Source organism: Grammomys surdaster, unplaced genomic scaffold, assembly GCF_004785775.1.
Source record: "Grammomys surdaster isolate TR1022 unplaced genomic scaffold, NIH_TR_1.0 209, whole genome shotgun sequence".
Classification (NCBI taxonomy): Eukaryota; Metazoa; Chordata; class Mammalia; order Rodentia; family Muridae; genus Grammomys; species Grammomys surdaster.
In genome coordinates this window covers 1,507,857-1,525,563 of record NW_021604654.1, presented here as the reverse complement: position 1 = coordinate 1,525,563, position 17,707 = coordinate 1,507,857, and the positions used below count along the sequence as shown (strand labels likewise).

General features: G+C 55.5%; 3 protein-coding genes across 7 annotated transcripts in view; all 3 read left to right on the top strand.

The window, feature by feature from the left end:
* The first annotated feature begins 2,674 nt into the window (after positions 1 to 2,674).
* Positions 2,675 to 7,671, top strand: Cirbp (cold inducible RNA binding protein). 4 transcript variants are annotated; one of them, XR_003711965.1, is made up of 8 exons: positions 2,675 to 2,757; positions 4,810 to 4,918; positions 5,010 to 5,116; positions 5,196 to 5,334; positions 5,415 to 5,493; positions 5,684 to 5,754; positions 7,304 to 7,408; positions 7,533 to 7,671. XR_003711965.1 is itself a non-coding variant. In XM_028771785.1 (7 exons), exons 2-7 carry the CDS (start codon positions 4,816 to 4,818, stop codon positions 5,985 to 5,987), a joined length of 516 nt encoding a protein of 171 aa, XP_028627618.1. In that variant the 5' UTR covers positions 2,675 to 2,757; positions 4,810 to 4,815; the 3' UTR covers positions 5,988 to 6,615. The 4 variants fall into 4 exon arrangements, 3 of the variants coding, with proteins under 3 accessions (XP_028627618.1, XP_028627621.1, XP_028627620.1); XM_028771785.1 differs by lacking the exons at positions 7,304 to 7,408; positions 7,533 to 7,671 and adding an exon at positions 5,971 to 6,615; XM_028771788.1 differs by lacking the exons at positions 7,304 to 7,408; positions 7,533 to 7,671 and adding an exon at positions 5,971 to 6,615 and having other exon boundaries at positions 2,697 to 2,757; positions 4,799 to 4,918.
* Positions 7,672 to 7,838: 167 nt separating this feature from the next.
* On the top strand, positions 7,839 to 9,813 carry CUNH19orf24 (chromosome unknown C19orf24 homolog). Of its 2 annotated transcripts, XM_028771753.1 has the most exons (3): positions 7,839 to 8,063; positions 8,902 to 9,018; positions 9,520 to 9,813. In XM_028771753.1, coding segments are annotated over exons 1-3 (327 nt in total). In that variant the 5' UTR covers positions 7,839 to 7,854; the 3' UTR covers positions 9,521 to 9,813. The 2 variants fall into 2 exon arrangements, with proteins under 2 accessions (XP_028627586.1, XP_028627585.1); XM_028771752.1 differs by lacking the exon at positions 9,520 to 9,813 and having other exon boundaries at positions 8,902 to 9,450.
* Positions 9,814 to 13,945: 4,132 nt separating this feature from the next.
* Positions 13,946 to 17,707, top strand: part of Efna2 (ephrin A2) — a 10,931-nt gene continuing 7,169 nt past the window's right edge. Inside the window, exon 1 of the mRNA XM_028771700.1 lies at positions 13,946 to 14,348. Coding sequence (XP_028627533.1) covers positions 14,221 to 14,348 — 128 coding nt within the window. The 5' untranslated portion in view covers positions 13,946 to 14,220. The remainder of the gene's footprint in view (positions 14,349 to 17,707) is intronic.

The following is a 17,707-nucleotide window of genomic DNA, read 5'->3' as shown; positions in this document are numbered from 1 at the left end:
CTGTAGCGCCCTCTCCTGTCGTTATCGGGCAAGGAGCACTATTTTGATTCGCCCGTGGTTCAGGGATTCACAGCGTTGGTGGAGATGGGGTGTGTGTGAGAGAGGATTTCAGCCCCTTTTAAATCCCACCAACAGAAACAAAGGACCATGGTGGCACGCTGAGCCACCTGTCCACGTGGTCACAGGTAAGTACACGGGAACCCACTTTAGACACAAGGAAACCAAAGGCGCAAGAGATGCAAACTGAAGCGGTATCCGCGGGTCACACAGTTTCATGCTTTTCTGGGGACTGGAAAATGGCTATGAGTAATGGTGGAGCCAGGCTCAAGTGCTGGTTGGTAGTAAGCTTAGTAAGTGGGTGCTGGTTGAATGAATGAATGAATGAATGAATGAATCAAAAACCGAGTACGGCAATTCCCAAAACCAGGAACTGGAAAGGGCCAGAATGTGAGCCACGCTAGCGGCCCAGTATGATCCTGGGAACTGGGATTACAGGGATCCAACTTCTCCTTCAATGGGCATATAGTAGGACTGTTGCTTCTGGCTCTGCTGGCTTGTGATCCAGCGGTCCCTGAAAGGTATAATCCCCTCCCCTCCTGGATTGCGCACATAGAGGGAGGGAAGGCATCTTGGTCTCTCCGCTCTGTATAATAACCTCCTTGCGTGAGCTGCTGACGCGGCAGGCTGCTCTGACGGGGATAGGAGGGCTGCGGCAGAGAGCAAGCTGCAGAGGGGGCCATGAGTCACCAGCTGCTGTCTAGGGGAGGGGAGCATTGCGTCCCTGAGGGGTCCTGGCATTCTTCTGGTGACAGCTGGGTCACCTCGACCAACTTCATCTGAGGGTCAGTGAGTCTGAGGCTTGGAACAGGGTTGGGATGTCTCGGTTCTCAATGTCACCAGACTGTACTCTCTCCAAGGGATAGTGCTGAAGTGTGGCTTTCTATCACTGATATCTAGGGAGATGTCTGCATTGCCTTGTTCCCCATGCAGTAAAGTAAGCAGAAGTGAGAGGTGAACTGCCTTAGATGGGGGTTAGGATCCTTACAAAGAGGACTCAGGTCTCATGACTCTCAAACCCACAGTGGAGGGAGGTGAACATGTAGCCTGCGGTCGAGGGTCCATTATTCCAGCTACTTGGGAAGTGCAGCTACAGAGTTCAAGGATAGATTGAAAAATGTAGGTTGTCTCAAAGGACCCAAATGGCCTAGTGGCTAAGAGCATTGGCTGCTCTTGCAGAGGAACTGGATTCAATTCTCAGCACCCACACAGAGGTTCACAGCTGTTTGTACCTCTGCATCCAGAAGATCCTGCACTGTCTTCTGGTCTTTGTCAGCGCAAGATAGTCACATGTTGCATAGACATTCAGGCAAAACACCCATATACATAAAATTAAAATGTGTTTTTTGTTTTGTTCTCTGTGGTGTGTGTGTGTGTGTGTGTTTAAGAAGGCTAAGAATGTAGCTAGGTTTAGTCCCTGCTTAGAATCCTGCAGAGAGGGGTTTGGGGGCAACGCTTCGGGATAGAAACCCTTCCATGGCATCCTTGAGATCCTGGGTTCTCTCCTAGAACATGCAGAAAATGCAGGTACACATAGAAAAGATGTGGTAATGTACAGGTGGTTGGGGATGGGCAGGAATCAGGGTTCAAATGGTAGTTATAGAGCAGGTTAGACTTGTAGACGAACGGCATTGGGTGCAGGAGAGGTGCTACAGCAAATCTGGAGGAGGGAATACTGACACTGTAGTTAATTCTGGGATGGAAATGTCAGGGCTGATCTTATGGAGTGTCCTTGGGGTCCAGAGAACTATTAGGCAGCAGTTATATTGGGAGGTTCTTTTGAACTCCGGTAATTCGGTGGTTCTGGTTTCACTGGCAATAATGGAGAAGAGGGGGGAGTAAGGTGACTCAGGGGATAAAGGTGTTTGCGGCTAATCTGGAACATGATCCTTAAGACATATTTGATGGGGCCGGGCGGTGGTGACGCACGCCTTTAGTCCCAGCACTTGGGAGGCAGAGGCAGGTGGATTTCTGAGTTCGAGGCCAGCCTGGTCTACAGAGTGAGTTCCAGGACAGCTAGAGCTATACAGAGAAACCGTGTCTCGAAAAACCAAAATAAATAAATAAATAAATAAATAAATAAATAAATAAAAGATAAAAAAAAAAAAGACCTATTTGATGGAAGGAGAGACTTCAGAAAATTGCCTTCAGGCTTCACAAACGCGCCTCAGCTAAATAAATGTAATAAAATATTAAAAAAAAAAAAAAAGACCGGAGAAGTCTTTTTTAAGACTTAAGTCGATGAGTCAAGGTTGGAGCCATATTTGGGAGTCCTGTTGAGGTAGCAAAAGCCCTTTAAAAGCAGTGTCTTGGAGCTCTTTGTTCCCCGCAGCAGGCCAAACAGTCCGGGAACGCGGAAGTGGGTCAGCTCCGCCTCCAAACGCGCTGTCCCCGCCTCCTGGTCGCTAGCAGGCGGGGGAAATGAGGCCTGGACACATTCCAGCCAATCAAAACACTCAGCGCCTCCGCGCGGAGAAGGACGAAGCCAACGGAGTCCCGCCCCTCCACCGAGGTGCAGCTGCCGAATCTGAGGCGTCGGATTGGTCAGCTCGGCGTGGTGGGCGGGCTCAGGGGCGTGGCTGCAGGGGCAGGGTATATCAGGCGGGACTCAGGCGCTCCCCCTCACACTCGCGCGTTAGGAAGCCTGGGTGTTGTGGCGCGCTGTCTTCCGCCCGCGTCAGGGACCTGCCCGACTCAGCGGTGAGGGCCCTGGCGGCACCGGCTCTGAGGGGCCCGGGGCGGCGGGCGGCCTGTGACTCTCGGGCGAGGCGGAGCCGCAGAGGCACGCCCCTGGGACTTGGGGGCGGGCCCGGGTTGGAGTCCGCCCCGTCGGCGGCGAGGCGGGCAGCGGGACACCGGGGCCTCAGGCTTCTCGGAGGGCGTCCACTACCGCGCGTCACCCCCGGGCCGATGCCGAATTCAGTGGTGGGCTTTTTTTTTTTTTTTTTTTTGGTAAAATGGCCGCCGCGATGCTTTGAAAAGCTTCGCCGGCGAAATGGCGGGACTGCCGAATGCCCGGATGGAATGGCGCAGGGTGCGCGCGTGGCGCATGCGCTGCTCCGGGGGCGGGGCGCGCCTACCTCAAAGTCCGGTTGTCTGCAGATGTAGAGCTGTGTCGCGTGCGACCCTATTACTACAGCTGCCTCTACCCCGGTTTTCTCTTCCCCTGTGGTTCCACGTGGGGAAAGAAAAAGCACATGTAGTTTTGAATGTTGCCCTTTTGCATCCCAAGTTTGTTGCCCCCCACGTATACTGGTTCAGTAGTATAGTGGACTTAATTTCTAAGTGGTTGGGTCCGGGTTGTCCCTAGCCAATAATGACTTTCGTTAGTTGCCACGCCCCTTCCGATAGCCACGCCTCCTGGGCCAACCTCCTTTCTCCCTTGTGTCCACCATGCAAAAGTATTTCTCTACTCCTTGGTTGAGCGAGCTGTGTATCCCACAACTTGTCGCACCTCCTGACAGTACCCTAAAAGTGATTTCAGTAATGAAGCCTCTCTGGCCCAATAACACTATGCTAGTGAGGGTAGGCAGTCACTATCATCTCTGTCCCCAACCACACACACTGCAAAGTGAAGAAACTTAGGCCATTCTGGCTGGGTGATCCTAACCTTGGGGTTCTCTGGCCAGGTGTAATAAAGGGCCACTACAGGAAAAGGACTAGGGTATCAAGCCCTAGAACCATCATTTAAGGTTAGCATCAGCTATATGACAAAGTCTGCCATGTGGGTTTGGGATGATAAAAGCAGAAGAGTTCCCTGTGGTTTTGAGATAGCATCAGCCCAGGTATTGGACTTACTGTGCAGTTGTATTTGGTTTCGGATTCTGTTCCTTTGCTTCCACGTTGCACAGGCTAGGGGAGATGGGTGTTTGTTTTGAAACAGTCCTCAAATTGCTCCACAGTGTCCTTTTTCTCATTCATCTTCCCGCTTGGTGACTTGAATGGCTGGATGAAAGGTGTAAAACCCCTCTTAAGGCTGAGGTTTCCCAGTAGGGCCATGAGCCACTTTTTTTTTCAGCCCGGAGACAGGGTTTCTTTGTGTAGCCTTGGGTATCCTGGACTCTTGTTTGAAGACCAGGCTGGCCTCAAACTCACAGAGATCTTGCTCCCTCTGTTTCCCAAGGATCAAAGTACTAGGTAGGTAAGGGAGGGAAGAGGCAGCTTCAACTCCGTTCAGTGTCCTGCCTCGTCCTAGCACTTATGCCTATGCAGGGAGTTCCAAGGCCATCCTGGACTATAAAGGGAGGCACTGTCTTTTGCCTTTTCTTAAAGGAAAAGAGTATAGGGGTGGGAGGAGGTGGCTGAAGAGTGGGCTCAGTGGTTGAGAGCACAGACTGCTTGCCAGAGGACCCCGGTTCCATTCCCAGCACCAACATGGCAGGTTATTACTAACTCCCAAGATGTGACACCCTCATATAGGCATACATGGAGACAAGACACCAATGCACATAAATACATTACTTGTTTTTTTGTTTGTTTGTTTTTTGTTTTTGTTTGTTTGTTTGTTTTTTGGTTTTCTGAGACAGGGTTTCTCTGTGTAGTCCTGGCTGTCCTGGAACTCACTCTGTAGACCAGGCTGGCCTCGAACTCAGAAATCCGCCTGCCTCTGCCTCCCAAGTGCTAGGATTAAAGGCGTGCGCCACCACCACCCAGCTACATTACTCTTTAAAAGGCTAAGAATATGCTATCCGGCTTCAGGTTCTGGAAGGGGTGGTGGTTAAGGCAAAGCAAACATCTACAGTGTGTGTACAGGCTGCCATGGCATCAGATGAAGGCAAGCTTTTCGTGGGAGGACTCAGCTTCGACACAAACGAGCAAGCTCTGGAGCAGGTCTTCTCCAAGTATGGACAGATCTCCGAAGGTGAGGCTTAGGTTGGGATCAGTGTTCTCAGTTTCTGCTTGGGGGGCAGGGGGCAGACAGACTGGGCACAGCTAATGCCTCTCTCCTGCAGTGGTGGTCGTAAAGGACAGGGAGACTCAGCGATCCCGAGGCTTCGGGTTTGTCACCTTTGAAAATATCGATGACGCTAAGGATGCTATGATGGCCATGAATGGGAAGGTGAGGACCAGGTCAGCCAGTTTAGCTTGCATAGGCCTGGTGTGGACCTGGGTACAGTGATCCTCCTTCTGCCCTGCAGTCTGTGGACGGGCGGCAGATCCGTGTTGACCAGGCTGGCAAGTCTTCTGACAACCGATCCCGAGGATACCGGGGTGGCTCTTCTGGAGGCCGGGGCTTCTTCCGTGGGGGACGAAGCCGGGGCCGAGGGTTCTCCAGAGGTGAGTGCTGGGATGCCTTGGCAGCTGGTGGTGGACCAGCAGCAGGGGTAGGGACTCCCTCACTCTGTTGTCATCTACAGGAGGAGACCGGGGATATGGAGGTGGCCGCTTTGAGTCCCGGAGTGGGGGTTACGGAAGCTCCAGAGACTACTATGCCAGGTGAGCAGGATGGGAGGTCAGGAAGGCTCAGCCTTGTGGTGGCAGCTGGTCCTGGGCTGTGAGCAGAGGGAGGGATTGTGCACCAGGCGCAGGGCAGGCTAGCACAGGTGGTTTGTTTTGTTCTCTGCGGAGCACCCACACTTGCCAACTACACCTGGTATGGGGCTGAGTCCTGTGTGTCCTTCCACAGCCGGAGTCAGGGTGGCAGCTATGGTTACCGGAGCTCGGGCGGGTCCTACAGAGACAGCTATGACAGTTACGGTAAGTCTGGCTCCAGGGATGCCGCCTCAGTGGCTGCGGTTGGGCTCCGTGAACCCCTGTGTCCTCAGAGCATCTTAAGCCGCTCAGCCTGGGGCGCAGCTACCAGGCCTGCCGCACAGGACAGGGCGCCAGGTGCATGAAACCCTGTGCCACCTCCCACGCGCGCGGGCGGAGCACACGCTCCATGACTTTACACTGTCCCGCTTCTGTCCTCAGCTACACACAACGAGTAAAAGCCCTCCGCGTCCAGATCGTCCTTCCATGGCTGTAATTAAGATGGGGGAGCCTCGCTGATCGTTGTGTAGTGAGCACCTTGTTACCACTTTTGTAGTCCTTTCCGTTCTGACCCATCCGCAGCCTGCTTCTGACCCGAGATGGCCTCGTGACTAGACCTGTTTTTAAGACGTGCTGTCTTTTTTTAAGCATTCTTAAAAACGTTTTGGAAAGCACTTCAGATTTTACTGTTTACCATGAGCCATGGGTTTTTGTTTTTTTCAAAATCGTCCGGTTGTGTGGGTTTTGGTTACTCGTTTTTGTTTTTTCTGGTTTTTTGGTTGTGGTTTTTTTTTTTTTTTTCTTTTTTTGTGTGGTCGCCCATGAAGTGTGGCGCTCCACCCCTCCTGAGATGAATGGACTCGATTTGAGCAAGCCATGGCCCTCCAGCTCCCCAGCCATCGGGCACACGTCTCAAGCCCGTGGGGAGCACAGCCGTCCGGGAGGCTGTGGAAATGTTTATTTATATTGACCTTTTTTACCGAAGACACGCAGACTCCGTCGATGTTGTATTCACAGTGGCTGAGGAATTCTTGTACGCAGTTTCTTTGGCTTCACGAAGCCGATTAAAAGACCGTGTGAAATGAATCTCGCTCTGACCATTTCCCTTTCATTGCCGACACTGAGCTGCGGCTCCGTGGCCAGCAGAGCAGCTAGGAAGGCAGGGCAGTGCGGGAGGCAACAAGCAGCCGAGCGGGGACGGGGGCGGGCAGTGCTGAGGGGCAGCGGGGCGGCAGAGGCCTCGGCCAGTGCAGGGCCGGTGCAGGCAGGGCCAGCGAGGCTGCCTAGCGGCTGCGCCCCGCCAGTTCCAGGCATTCTCTGCTAGCCTCCGAAGCCGCAGCCCTCGGGGGACAGACGCGAGCCACAGACCCTCCGAGACTCGCCCGCTGCTCCCCCGCTAGCTCTGTGCAGCTGGCCTGTGCCTCGAGGTAACACTTTCGCTCGCGCTCGTGTCGCATCCCTCCGGTTTATAGCTCACTTGGACGGAAACTTAGGCTTGGGGTTGACCTTTGCTTCCTGGAAGTCCGAGTGGGCATGTTTTTGTTCCTTGACAGGCTGTAGACCTGCGCTGCGGCCTGTAGTTTTTGCCCAGAGTACGTGAGGCTGTGGAGCGGGACAGAGCCGGCCTCTGCTCCAGGCGGGCTGCAGAAGGGCGCTGATGCCCTGGGCATGGCCACCTTGGGACGAACCACGTGGGCGCCGTGAGGGTGGGAGCGGGGAGGGAGGGCGCTGCGGGCCCATGGGGACGACAGGGTCACGCGCCTTTGTTTGGCAGGATGAAGGGGAGCCAACCTGAGCCATGGAAGGATGGCCGTGGCCGTGACACTGTCCTAGAGGGTTCCACGGGCTCAGGAGCCATAGACTGCACACAGTTGGCCTGGTGAGTGCCCGAGACCAGGGCCTGGGGTCCTTGGACACCCTGGGTGCTCAGAGGGCTGGGGATCCCCCGCCCGACGCTGGACTGGGCTTTCCCTGATCGATCTCTTCTTCCCCTTCCTTTCCAGGCACTTCCTGAGCTGGCACTGGCTCATGGGCGATGCAGGCTTCCTGTAGGAACAGACCAAAGCTGGGCTGGCGTGGTCGCTGGGACAGAACGTGGCGGGGGGCCGGGGGTTTGCCTGAATAAAAGGCTGTGACCCAGAACCCCCGACTGTGTGCCTTGGGTCCGAGACGTGGCGGGGATGGGGTTAACTAGGGCGCAGCGGGGAGGCGTCTTACTGCCCACTATCTCCATAGTCAGGCGCTAAGATGAACAGCCCTGGCTAGGCGCAGGGCATTGTGGGCGGGGCGGGGCGGGGCTGTGTGCACTTCCGCCTCGGCTCCGGCATGGCGCGGCGCATGCTGCTGCTGCTGCTCCTGCTCCGGCTCCGGTGTGCCAGCCCGGGCTCGGCTGGAAACTCCAGCTGGCCGGCCGTGCCTCTTAACCACACGAGCGGGGGGCTCCCGGACACCGGCTCCGCGGTGCGTCGCTCCTTCTACGTAATCACAGGGCTCTGCGGCCTGATCTCGCTTTACTTCCTCATCCGGGCTTTTAGGTGCGTTAGTGCGTCCAATCAGCATTTAGTGAGTCATTGCGGGGGGGGGGGGGAAATGGGCGGGAAGGCACGTGATTCAGGCTTCGGACTAGTTTTTTTTTTTTTAATTTTTTTATTTATTTTTATTTCATGTATGTGAGTACACTGTCCCTCTCTTCAGACACACCAGAAGAGGGCATCAGATCCCATTACAGATGGTTGTGAGCCACCATGTGGTTGCTGGGATTTGAACTCAGGACCTCTGGAAGAGCAGTCAGTGCTCTTGACCACTAAGCCATCTTTCCAGCCCCCTTCAGGCTAGTTCTTATTTCTGACTCTTTAATTACGATTTTTAGTGTGGGGAGCAACTTCAGTATGGTCATCATTCTACCTCAGCTGGTGCTGTGGTGACGGGTGCAAAAAACCATGCCACAGGGCAAAAACTGCAGAAGTTCTTTCCTTGGCTGAGGCTCAGTGGATAAAAGTTTTACCTAACATGCACAAAGCCCCGGGTGCCTTCCCTAGCACTGCGTGCTAACACACGCCTGTCATCTCAGCACTTGCAGACTGGAGGCAGGATGATCGGAAGTGAAGGGTCAGCCTGTGCTTCAAGACATTGACTCCAAAAGGCAGCAGAGCCGTTCGTCTTGCATTTTTTCTTAGCTGCTATGATAGTGCCTTGTGCTGTAGTAGGAAGCTGTGGTCAACAAGCCGACCCAATAGCACCCACACCCCTACCTCCGGGCCTTCACATCCTGCAGGTGCTCTGAGGGCGGGGGTGGGGGGTGGGGAAGCATGGCATGGATCCCTTGATGTCACCAGTGCTGAAGTAGCCTTTGAGGGTGTTTGTGCCCTGCAGACTCAAGAAGCCACAGCGAAGGAGGTATGGGCTCCTGACCAACACAGAGGAGCATGAAGAGATGGCCTCTCAGGACAGCGAGGAAGAGACTGTCTTTGAAACCAGGAATCTGAGATGGTAGGAAGGATTTCATCAATGAGACAAACTAGCAAGGGACCATGTCTCTAAAAGGGTTCAAGGCCTATCTCAGAGGTGGAATCCCCCAGTGGGGGGCTGGGAGGTTGCCAAGAAGGTGTGTCAGTAGGGGTTTTGGTAGCTCTAATGGAAACAGACACTGACACAGAGTGTCCCAGCTGAGGACCACACAGGGAATGTGGCACCACAGAGGGCAGAGCAGAACTGCAGTGAGGGCGGAAGCAGCTTCCTCAGTGTTCTGAGCAGGGCTGACTGGCCTGTCCTGGTGGTGGCTGCTGTAGAGCCGGGACCACACTGGACACTAGATCTGGCTTCCCAAGGGCCCTGAAGGAGGTGGACACCAGCTTCAGCATCTTCTGTGGTCTCTTCTTCCTACTCTGGTGGACCTGCAGGGGACATCATCTGCGTGCTGGGCGGGGCGGGTTGGAAGGAGGCCCCTCCAGCTGCGCCCCTCCATCCCTTGTCCTGTTCCTCTCCTTGCAGATGTTGAGATGGAGGTGACAGGCTGCAAGGACAAGAGAGGACATGTAGTTCTGTGAGCTCTGATGTCAAGCTTCCTGGACAGAGCCTGCACAGGCCCTAGGAGGCTGCATGGGCCAGAACTGCACAGAGACCTAGTTGAGTCTAGCCCACAGAGCTGAGGCCCCCGAGGCCAGGCCCGTCAGGGACAAGAGCACCCTGTGACAAGCTGGGACGGAGGAGATGGACCTTGGGGTCTCTGTGTGTACCTTTCTGCTGCTTTGGGGGCAATAAATGAAGCAGCAGCTTTGTAGCTTACCTGAGCCCTCCCCTGATGCCTCACTCGGGTTTCCTGGTGAAGTGAGTGAGGGTGTCATCCCTGGGACGAGACTCTCCTGCTCATGTCATTGTCTCTACTGAGACTATTCATTTTTCAACCTTGTTGTAAGGCTTTAGCTGTGACACCCTGGCTCAGTGCAGAAGCACTTATTTCACAGTTTCCTAGGAGCCTGTGGGCTGCAGCTCAGTCACCTCCCTCTCTGGTTCTTAGATTTAGGGAAGAGGGACAGGGATGCCTAAGTCCCTTGCAGTCTGAGGTCATAGCCTCAGTTTTCCTCAGTGTTGAGTCCACTCTGCCTGGTCATAACAACTAATTGCCACCAGATGGCAGCCACGCACCACCTAGTCTGCCTCCCAGGACCCCCCCCCCCCCAACCCCCAGTTACTCTGGGACTAGGTCTCCAGCCCTCTATTTCAGAACCCTCATGGTCCGCATTCCTGGTCCAGCTGCTGCCCTATAGGTACTCAGTCTTCATCCACTTCCGGATCCACTGATACTACACCTGGTCTGAGCTGGGTCCTGGAGGCTGCTTAAGCCTACTTACTAAGGAGTGTTGGTGTCAGGCTGGGTAGACGGAGAGCCCTGGCCACACCCCACCCCTGTATATCTCTATCTGTCCCCTTTAGTGGCTGGGCTTCTATTCAGCCTAGGGTGCTCCCTGCAGGAAGCTTCTGCGATCTGCATTTCCAGCTTGTACCCAGGGGAATCCAGAGCTCTCTGAGTCACAAATCTGGGGGCCCTGTGGCCTTTTGATCTTTCCCCATCTTTGTGTAGTGCCTGCGGGGGTGGGCCTGGTTCTAGTCCCCCATACTCGATGATCTGGGCCCCTCGACCGACCCACAGCTCAGCCATTGCTGGAGCTTCAAAAGGCAGGATGATTAGTCTAATGAGGTCAGGAGAGACCCCAGCCCCCATCCCTACCTCTCCTTGCAGGGAGGGTGGCCCCACCACCATCCTCCTGTCAGCAGTCACTGCACCCAGCATTAGCATGGGTAATTGGCAGTTCCATCAAGGTTAATGCACTATTAGCCGGTGCTCTGCACAGCTGGAAGCCAGGAGAGGTCTGTCAGACAGGATGGAAGGCTGCGCCCTGGCCAGCCTGGGAGTGCCCAAATGAGTGAGCATGTGCACCCTGCGTGGCTCACAGCACCAGCACACGTACAGCAGGGCCAGGGGCTTGAACTCAAATTTTGTTGCCCCCTGTACTCATCCTAAATCTGAGCCCTGCGCTGACTCGAAGGCTTAGCAGGTAAAGCCACTTGCTGCCAAGCCTGAATTTCATCCCTGGACCCACATGGTTGAAGGAGAGAGCTCAGTCCCATAAACTGCCTTCTGAGTGCCATAGCACATACACTAAAAATAAAAAACCGTCTCCCAAAGCACCACTCAGATGTGGGCCCCACCATAGCTAGCCGTCAGCAGCTCCATTGGGGACATGGGGACAGGTACATGTCACAGGACAATCACATCTTCCTTGGAAGTCAGGAGTTGGCAGCTGTAAGCCCACGTGGAGCTCCATGAGGGAAAGGCAGGCTCAGGCAAGCTTCTGCCAACAGGGGCCTGGGCAGTCACTGGAGTTGCAGGGACCCAGACAGTTTTAGTTGTGGGAAGGTGGGTTTAGGGTCGAGGCCTGTCCTGTACTTGGGGCGTGAGGAGAGAGGAAGGTGACAGGCAGGAGAAGATGATGAGATGGGAGGGGAGACAAGTGGGGGGGAGGTATAGAAAAGGGAAGAGAGACAAGGAGGAGGGAGGGTGCTTACATTGAGAAGAGAGGGGCCGGGCGGTGGTGGCGCACGCCTTTAGTCCCAGCACTTGGGAAGCAGAGGCAGGAGGATTTCTGAGTTCGAGGCCAGCCTGGTCTACAGAGTGAGTTCCAGGACAGCCAGGGCTACACAGAGAAACCCTGTCTTGAAAAACAAAACAAAAAAAAAAAAGGGAAGAAGAGAGGGAGGGAAGAACCCCTCTGGGGTTCTGCTTGCCAGTAACTCAAAGATCATTATTTCTTTGGGCCCCAGTGGGTGCCTATTGCTTGGGTTGGGCAAGTATCCTCCCTGTCCTTACTCTTCAGGTGGAAAGCCAGAGGGAGGGCACTTGTAGGATCCATAACCCACTCCCAACCCCCAACTGCCAGCCTCCTCAGCTCAGGCAGGCAATTTGGTACAATTTATTTTGTAATGGGAAATTCCTCTCTGCATATTTTTAGTCTCTTGTCTGGCAGTGTGGCCTTTTAATGGGTGTAGAGCCACCAGACACTGAGATCAGGAGCCTGAGGCCTTGCCGTGGGTACCAGAGTGGCAGGTGGTGGGGCATGGGTAACCAGGGTTGATGAGTGCAGACTGGAGACAAGGTTGGCCCAGGGCCACTAAAGACCCTCACAGTGTGGTTCGGATCATAGGGTAAACTATGGATGAAGGACCCAGGTATCCCAGAGCATATCTCACCTGATGTCTCTGAAGCCACCCTTAACCTGGTAACTCCTGACCTTCATCGATGCTCATCTCCATGGTAGGCCCCCAACCTCCTACTATCTCCAAGGCAGGGTCTGATTTCCAGTGACCACTGACCCTGTGGGCTGGGGCAGGATGCCTGGAGAGGGCACAGGGCTTCCCAGGCTCTGTTACTATGGTGGCTAGGCAGGGCTCCTGAACAAAAGGCCTTCTGAGGCCCTGCTCTCCCCTCATCTGTGTGTCCTCAGGAGCGACAGTCGGGCTCGGGAGGTAGAGTGGGGGACAGCTGCTTTTGTTCCTGTCCTCGCTCTGGATCTGACCTTGAGACAACAGACAAGAACAGAAGGCAAAGCTTTCTGCTCAAATCCACTGGCGGCAGGCAGCTCTCAACTCGGTGGCCCCAGCATGCAAATGAGGCCTGGGGATGCGGCCTCCTAGCTAGGTGTCCTTGTGACTGGCCCTGGTGACTGAGAACCTAACAGATCAAGTCCAGTAGATGGGACTAACATCTTGGTCGCCCTCCCCATTCCGAAGTGGGTGCTCATGTCCCAGACAGCAGCTGCCCAATATTCACCTTTATGGGCAGAATGCTTAGACATGTGGCCCTGGGCCTGTCCTGAAAATCCCAGAACACCCTTGTTGGACAAGTTCAAGTCCCTGAGTAAAGCCAGTCCTGAAAGAGGCATGGGACAGGGGGGCGATGCACTTCCAGGTCTGGGTAAAGATCTCATACCTGTGCCCACCCCGTGTGTGCTTGAGAGCACACATGTGAGCTCACGTGAACACACACATATGTGTGTCGCATGTTGAGAACTTGTCACAGAAGACCACAAGTCTGAGCTCTACAGTACCATTCTGGCCTGGGGTCCCAGGTAATAAGAATATTTCTCCCAGTCCATGCACAGAAGGACACTAAAGTGTCCAGCTTCTCTGGGGTCCCCAACACCAAGCACAAGACGCAGCAAATGAAAAACAAAACAGCAAACCCCTCTGGTTCACGCAGCTCTGATCTGGGTGTGCTCTCCCCCTGGAGCATTCTTTCACCTGCGAGGGTTGGGGGTGGTTCCCAGAGTTCCTGAACTGACTCCCAGAGGTCTCAGAGGAAGATGGAAAGCTACGAAAGGGTGACTTGGAACATTAGTTCTTTTCTGATGCAGTTTCATGTAGCCCAGGTTGGCCTCGAACTCTCTATGTAGCTGAGGATGACCTTGAATGTCTGATCCTTCTGCCTCAACCTCCGAGTGCTGGGAGAGCAGGTGTGCGCCACCACAGCTCGCCTGACTTCTTTGTTTTTTCAGACCAGAACTTACACTGTAGCCTAGGATGGCCTGGAACTCGAGTCAATCCTCCTGCCTCAGCCTCCTAAATACTGAGATGCCAGGCACGGCGCAAACAAGCACATCGTTACAATCCGCACAGGGCGAGCGCACACACACACACATACACGCACGCACGCACACACACACACACGCCCACGCGCAGCGCTCTGGGGGTCCCCTTCCCAATGCGGGAGGCTAGGGCGGGACCCTGGGGATCCGCGGCAGAGTCTGCGCGAATCTGGCCGGGGCGGGGCTCGGGCTGAGGCTTGGAGGGTCCGGGGCGCGGCGGGAGGGGGCGCCCGCGACCCTCCAAGACGCTTCAGCGGGGACAAAGGCGAGGGGAGCCCCCGCGCCCGGGGAACCCGGGAGAGCGCCTTGCGCAGTGCATCGCTCGGGCCTCTGTCCCGCGCCGCCGCCGCCGCCGCCGCCGCTGCCGCCTCCGCCTGGTTTCTCGGCGCCTGCGGTCTACAGCGGGGCCGCGCGCAGAGGCGGGGCGGCGGATCTCCAAGCGCGCGGTGCTCCGCCCGCTCGGCGGCGGCGGCGGAGGCGGAGGCGGAGACGGCGGGGCCAGGCGGTGGCTGGAGAGCGAGGGAGCGAGCGCGGCGGCAGCACCGGGGCCATGGCGCCCGCGCAGCGCCCGCTGCTGCCGCTGCTGTTGCTGCTGCTGCCGCTGCGTGCACGCAATGAGGACCCGACCCGCGCCAACGCTGACCGCTACGCAGTCTACTGGAACCGCAGCAACCCCAGGTGAGCTGGATGGGGGGAACCCCCGGGGACCTCAAGAGGCCCCAGCTCTGGGGATTGCAGCGCACAGATCTCCTCCTGAACTTCAGGGGTGCCTAGTATTCCCCCCAGGGCTCGTGGACTTTGGGGGAAGCCCTCCGCACCCTCAGACGCTAGAGTTCCTTCACTGGACTTGTGCGGGGGACACCCTTGAACCCCTGGCCTCTTGGAGGAGGGAGCACCCTGGAGGGCTGAAGGTTTGGCAAAGATCCCTGGGGACTTCCCTTACACCCAAGGAATCCCGGGACATGGCTCTTTTGGGAAGTCCTGTCTTTGGTTCTCCAGATGAACTTGAGGAAGTTACACTATCCCCTTTCCACCCCTGTGTTCACTCTAAGGGGTGCTCCAATCCCCCAGACACTTTAGAGGAACAGAGGGGATCCCAGGCACCAGAGAGGTGGAGGTCAGTTTGAGGGGTGCAGCCTGGGCGAATCGTTTTCCACCTTTTTAGCTACTGGGGAAACTGAGGTGCAGGAGCCAGGAGGGGCTGACTCAAGGTCATGGCCAGAGAACTGTAGCTGGGGCTGGAGACCCTGGTGGCCCAGTGCCCAGCCTGCCACACCCAGCAAGGCACCCGGCCCTCCCTGTCCAGCGGCACCTTGTGGGTCAGACCCTGCCAGGCACTGGATACAGTCAGGGGACACAGCAGAAGCCACTGTTACAGGCTGAGTGGGAAAAGTTTATGACCACTGACCACATTCTGGGAAGCATAGAACCTTCCGGGTCATTGAAGGCTCTCAGAGGTGGGTGCATGCTGGAGGGTGTCTTGGGAAATAGGCTTTGAGGTTTCCAAGGCTTGGGTGCAGTATAGATGGAGATTGCCCATGTGTCCGAAGCTGGCCAGTGAGGAACTTAGTCAATGCTGAGCTGCCCTGATCCATCAACAGAAAGTTGCATACAATCTGGTCTTTGGCAGGCTGTGGTACACGGGCCACCGCTGTTTCTCCACGGGGGTGGGATCTCTCTGTCCCCTGCCATCAAGGCAGAGCTGTGGGGTCAGCTCCTTTGGGCTGAGGGCAGGTTGTCTCAGCAACCTGGCGGGACCACCACTCAGTGGGCCCCCCACCCCCACGCCAGCCAGCTATGCTGGTCACATGTGGGTTTGATTAACACTCAGTGGCCATGCAGGGAGCAGGGGGAGACGCACTTCCTTGGCCTAAGTTTTCTGGTTTTAGCTTGTGGAGTCTCTGTCCCCAGCGTAGTCTGTCCTTTGTCTGGAAAAAACACAGAGGATGGAGGGAGGGGGTATGGAGAAGAAGGAAAGGGGTCGTGGCTGCCCCTAATGGCCTTACTTGCAATGGGAACATGAACACAGAGCTGTAGGCTGGAACCCTGGCTCTCGAAGGAAGGAGGTATCCTCTGCCACCACCAGGGTCCAGCTCAGGCTTGCCACCTCCTGTTGCTGTATATCAGGAAAGGATGCCTCAGAGGACAGGCAGCTAGGCGGGTAGCAGAGCCAACCCCTAAGATTTTGTGTGTGTGTGTTTGGAGGGCTCCTTTCTGTGGGTGACTCTGCTGGCCCCACAGTGGGGCTTGAGGACAGATGGCCACTGTACCCCGCTTTATACATGTCATTGGCACAGCACATGGGGGGACTGCCGTGGAATCTCAAGATTTGTTGGGTGTTCGTGGGTGGGTGGTACAGGGAAGATTCAGGTTAGCATCCAAGGGGACCCAGTATCGGGGTATAGTCTAGGGTCCTGAGGTGCAGCAGGATGGGGGTGACATAAAACATGGGGACTGCTGGGACCCTGAGCTTGAATATGGGTCACACACAAAAGACACTGTGAACAGGAGTGGGGAAGGGGTGGACTTGTTTCACAATACCCATCCAGGTAGGATGCAGTGCCTGTACAACTAGGAGGGGTGCGTGCACACACCAGGTATGAACACACCTGCCACCTGTCTAGCCACTGCTGCCCCAAGATTCTGTGTGCATTTCCCAGTGGCGATGGCTCTGCAGAGAAGGTCTTGTCAATGGAACCCTACATCCACCTGCCAGGGCACCTCTGAAAGCCCCTATCCAGGTCTGTCTGACCAGCCCAATGGACTTGCTGTCCTGACCTCTGTGGGTCTCTAGATTTATTTCCAGCTGTCTCCTGCTTGCCAGGACTGTCCAGGACACCCCTGGTACTGACCGCTCAGCTGTTCTGTGGCCTAGGGGCAGCTAGTGTTGCTTCTGCACATCATGCACCTGTGTTCATGGAGTCTGCAGTGGTCTGCGGCTGCACGCTCTCATCCACAACTCTGGGGGAACCCAGGGTGTGTGTCTGCATGGAGCTGGCTATCGCAGACTTCATGTGACACCGCGGCTCAAAGGGTGATTGTGTGCATGGAGTGTGTGTGTGTGTGTGTGTGCGCGCGTGCGTGCATGATTGTGCAACAAAGCATTGTGCAGAGATTGGGGGTGCACACAGATCTGCATGTGACACACATGTGTGAGTCTATGCCGTATCGTGAGCCGCACCCATGTGTGTTCATAGCTGTGTGGTTTGTGCGGAGGGCTGGAACATAGACAGCTCTGCCCCCCAGGGCTGCAGGGCCATCCACAGAAGTGGCTTTACCGGGTTTCGCTCTTCCCTTCAGACAGGTCATGAGGATCAAAAGCTGACTTCACATGAGAAGCCTGTTGTCTCTAGGTGTCACTCACCTCTGAGACATTACTGAGCTTGGCCAGGCTCTGATGGTCCCATGCCAGGTGACCTCCATGTGGGCAGTAACAGTGTCACCACCGAGAAATCTGAATAGGAAGATGACACCTTTCCTGGCGAGAAAGTGTGTGTGCATACATTAGAGTGAGGTGCTCACAGGTCTGCATGTGACACGCATGTGCAAGTCTAAGCCATGTTGAGAGCTGCACCCACGTGTGTTCATGGCTCTGTGGTTTGTGCGGAGGGACCTGGCCCTGTGCTCTTCTTTGTGTTTCACAAGAGATTGTCCTCCAAGATTAGGGGTGCTCAGAGCTCTGGGCAAGGGCTTGAGGATTTGGGGTCTGGGGATGTTGTGGGTAGTGGACCTTGGAGGAGAGACAGAACTGTTGTTAGTCTGTGTGGACAATCAAGGAGTTCAGAGGGAAATGGAGGCTGCAGCCAGGGATAAGACAAGTGTTTTCCATAATGGAAGAGCCAGAAGGAGCAGTCTGCCCACTGGAAGGGGGCTGAGGCAGAAGATTGCTATAAGTTCCATGTCAGCCTTAGCAATATGAAACCCTGCCCTAAGATGGGTGGATGGATAGATAGATGGATAGATGGGTGGGTTGATGGATTGGTGGGTGGATGGGTGGGTGGATGGGTGGGTGGATGGGTGGGTGGGTGGATGGATGG

Bases quoted from the DNA above. Each gene is read 5' to 3' on its own strand.
- Cirbp (XM_028771785.1), top strand. From the start codon at position 4,816: ATGGCATCAGATGAAGGCAAGCTTTTCGTGGGAGGACTCAGCTTCGAC. The intron at 4,919-5,009 runs GTGAGGCTTAGG...TCTCTCCTGCAG, and splicing joins GTATGGACAGATCTCCGAAG to TGGTGGTCGTAAAGGACAGG. The intron at 5,494-5,683 runs GTGAGCAGGATG...GTCCTTCCACAG, and splicing joins TCCAGAGACTACTATGCCAG to CCGGAGTCAGGGTGGCAGCT.
- CUNH19orf24 (XM_028771752.1), top strand. From the start codon at position 7,855: ATGGCGCGGCGCATGCTGCTGCTGCTGCTCCTGCTCCGGCTCCGGTGT. The intron at 8,064-8,901 runs GTGCGTTAGTGC...TGTGCCCTGCAG, and splicing joins TTCCTCATCCGGGCTTTTAG to ACTCAAGAAGCCACAGCGAA.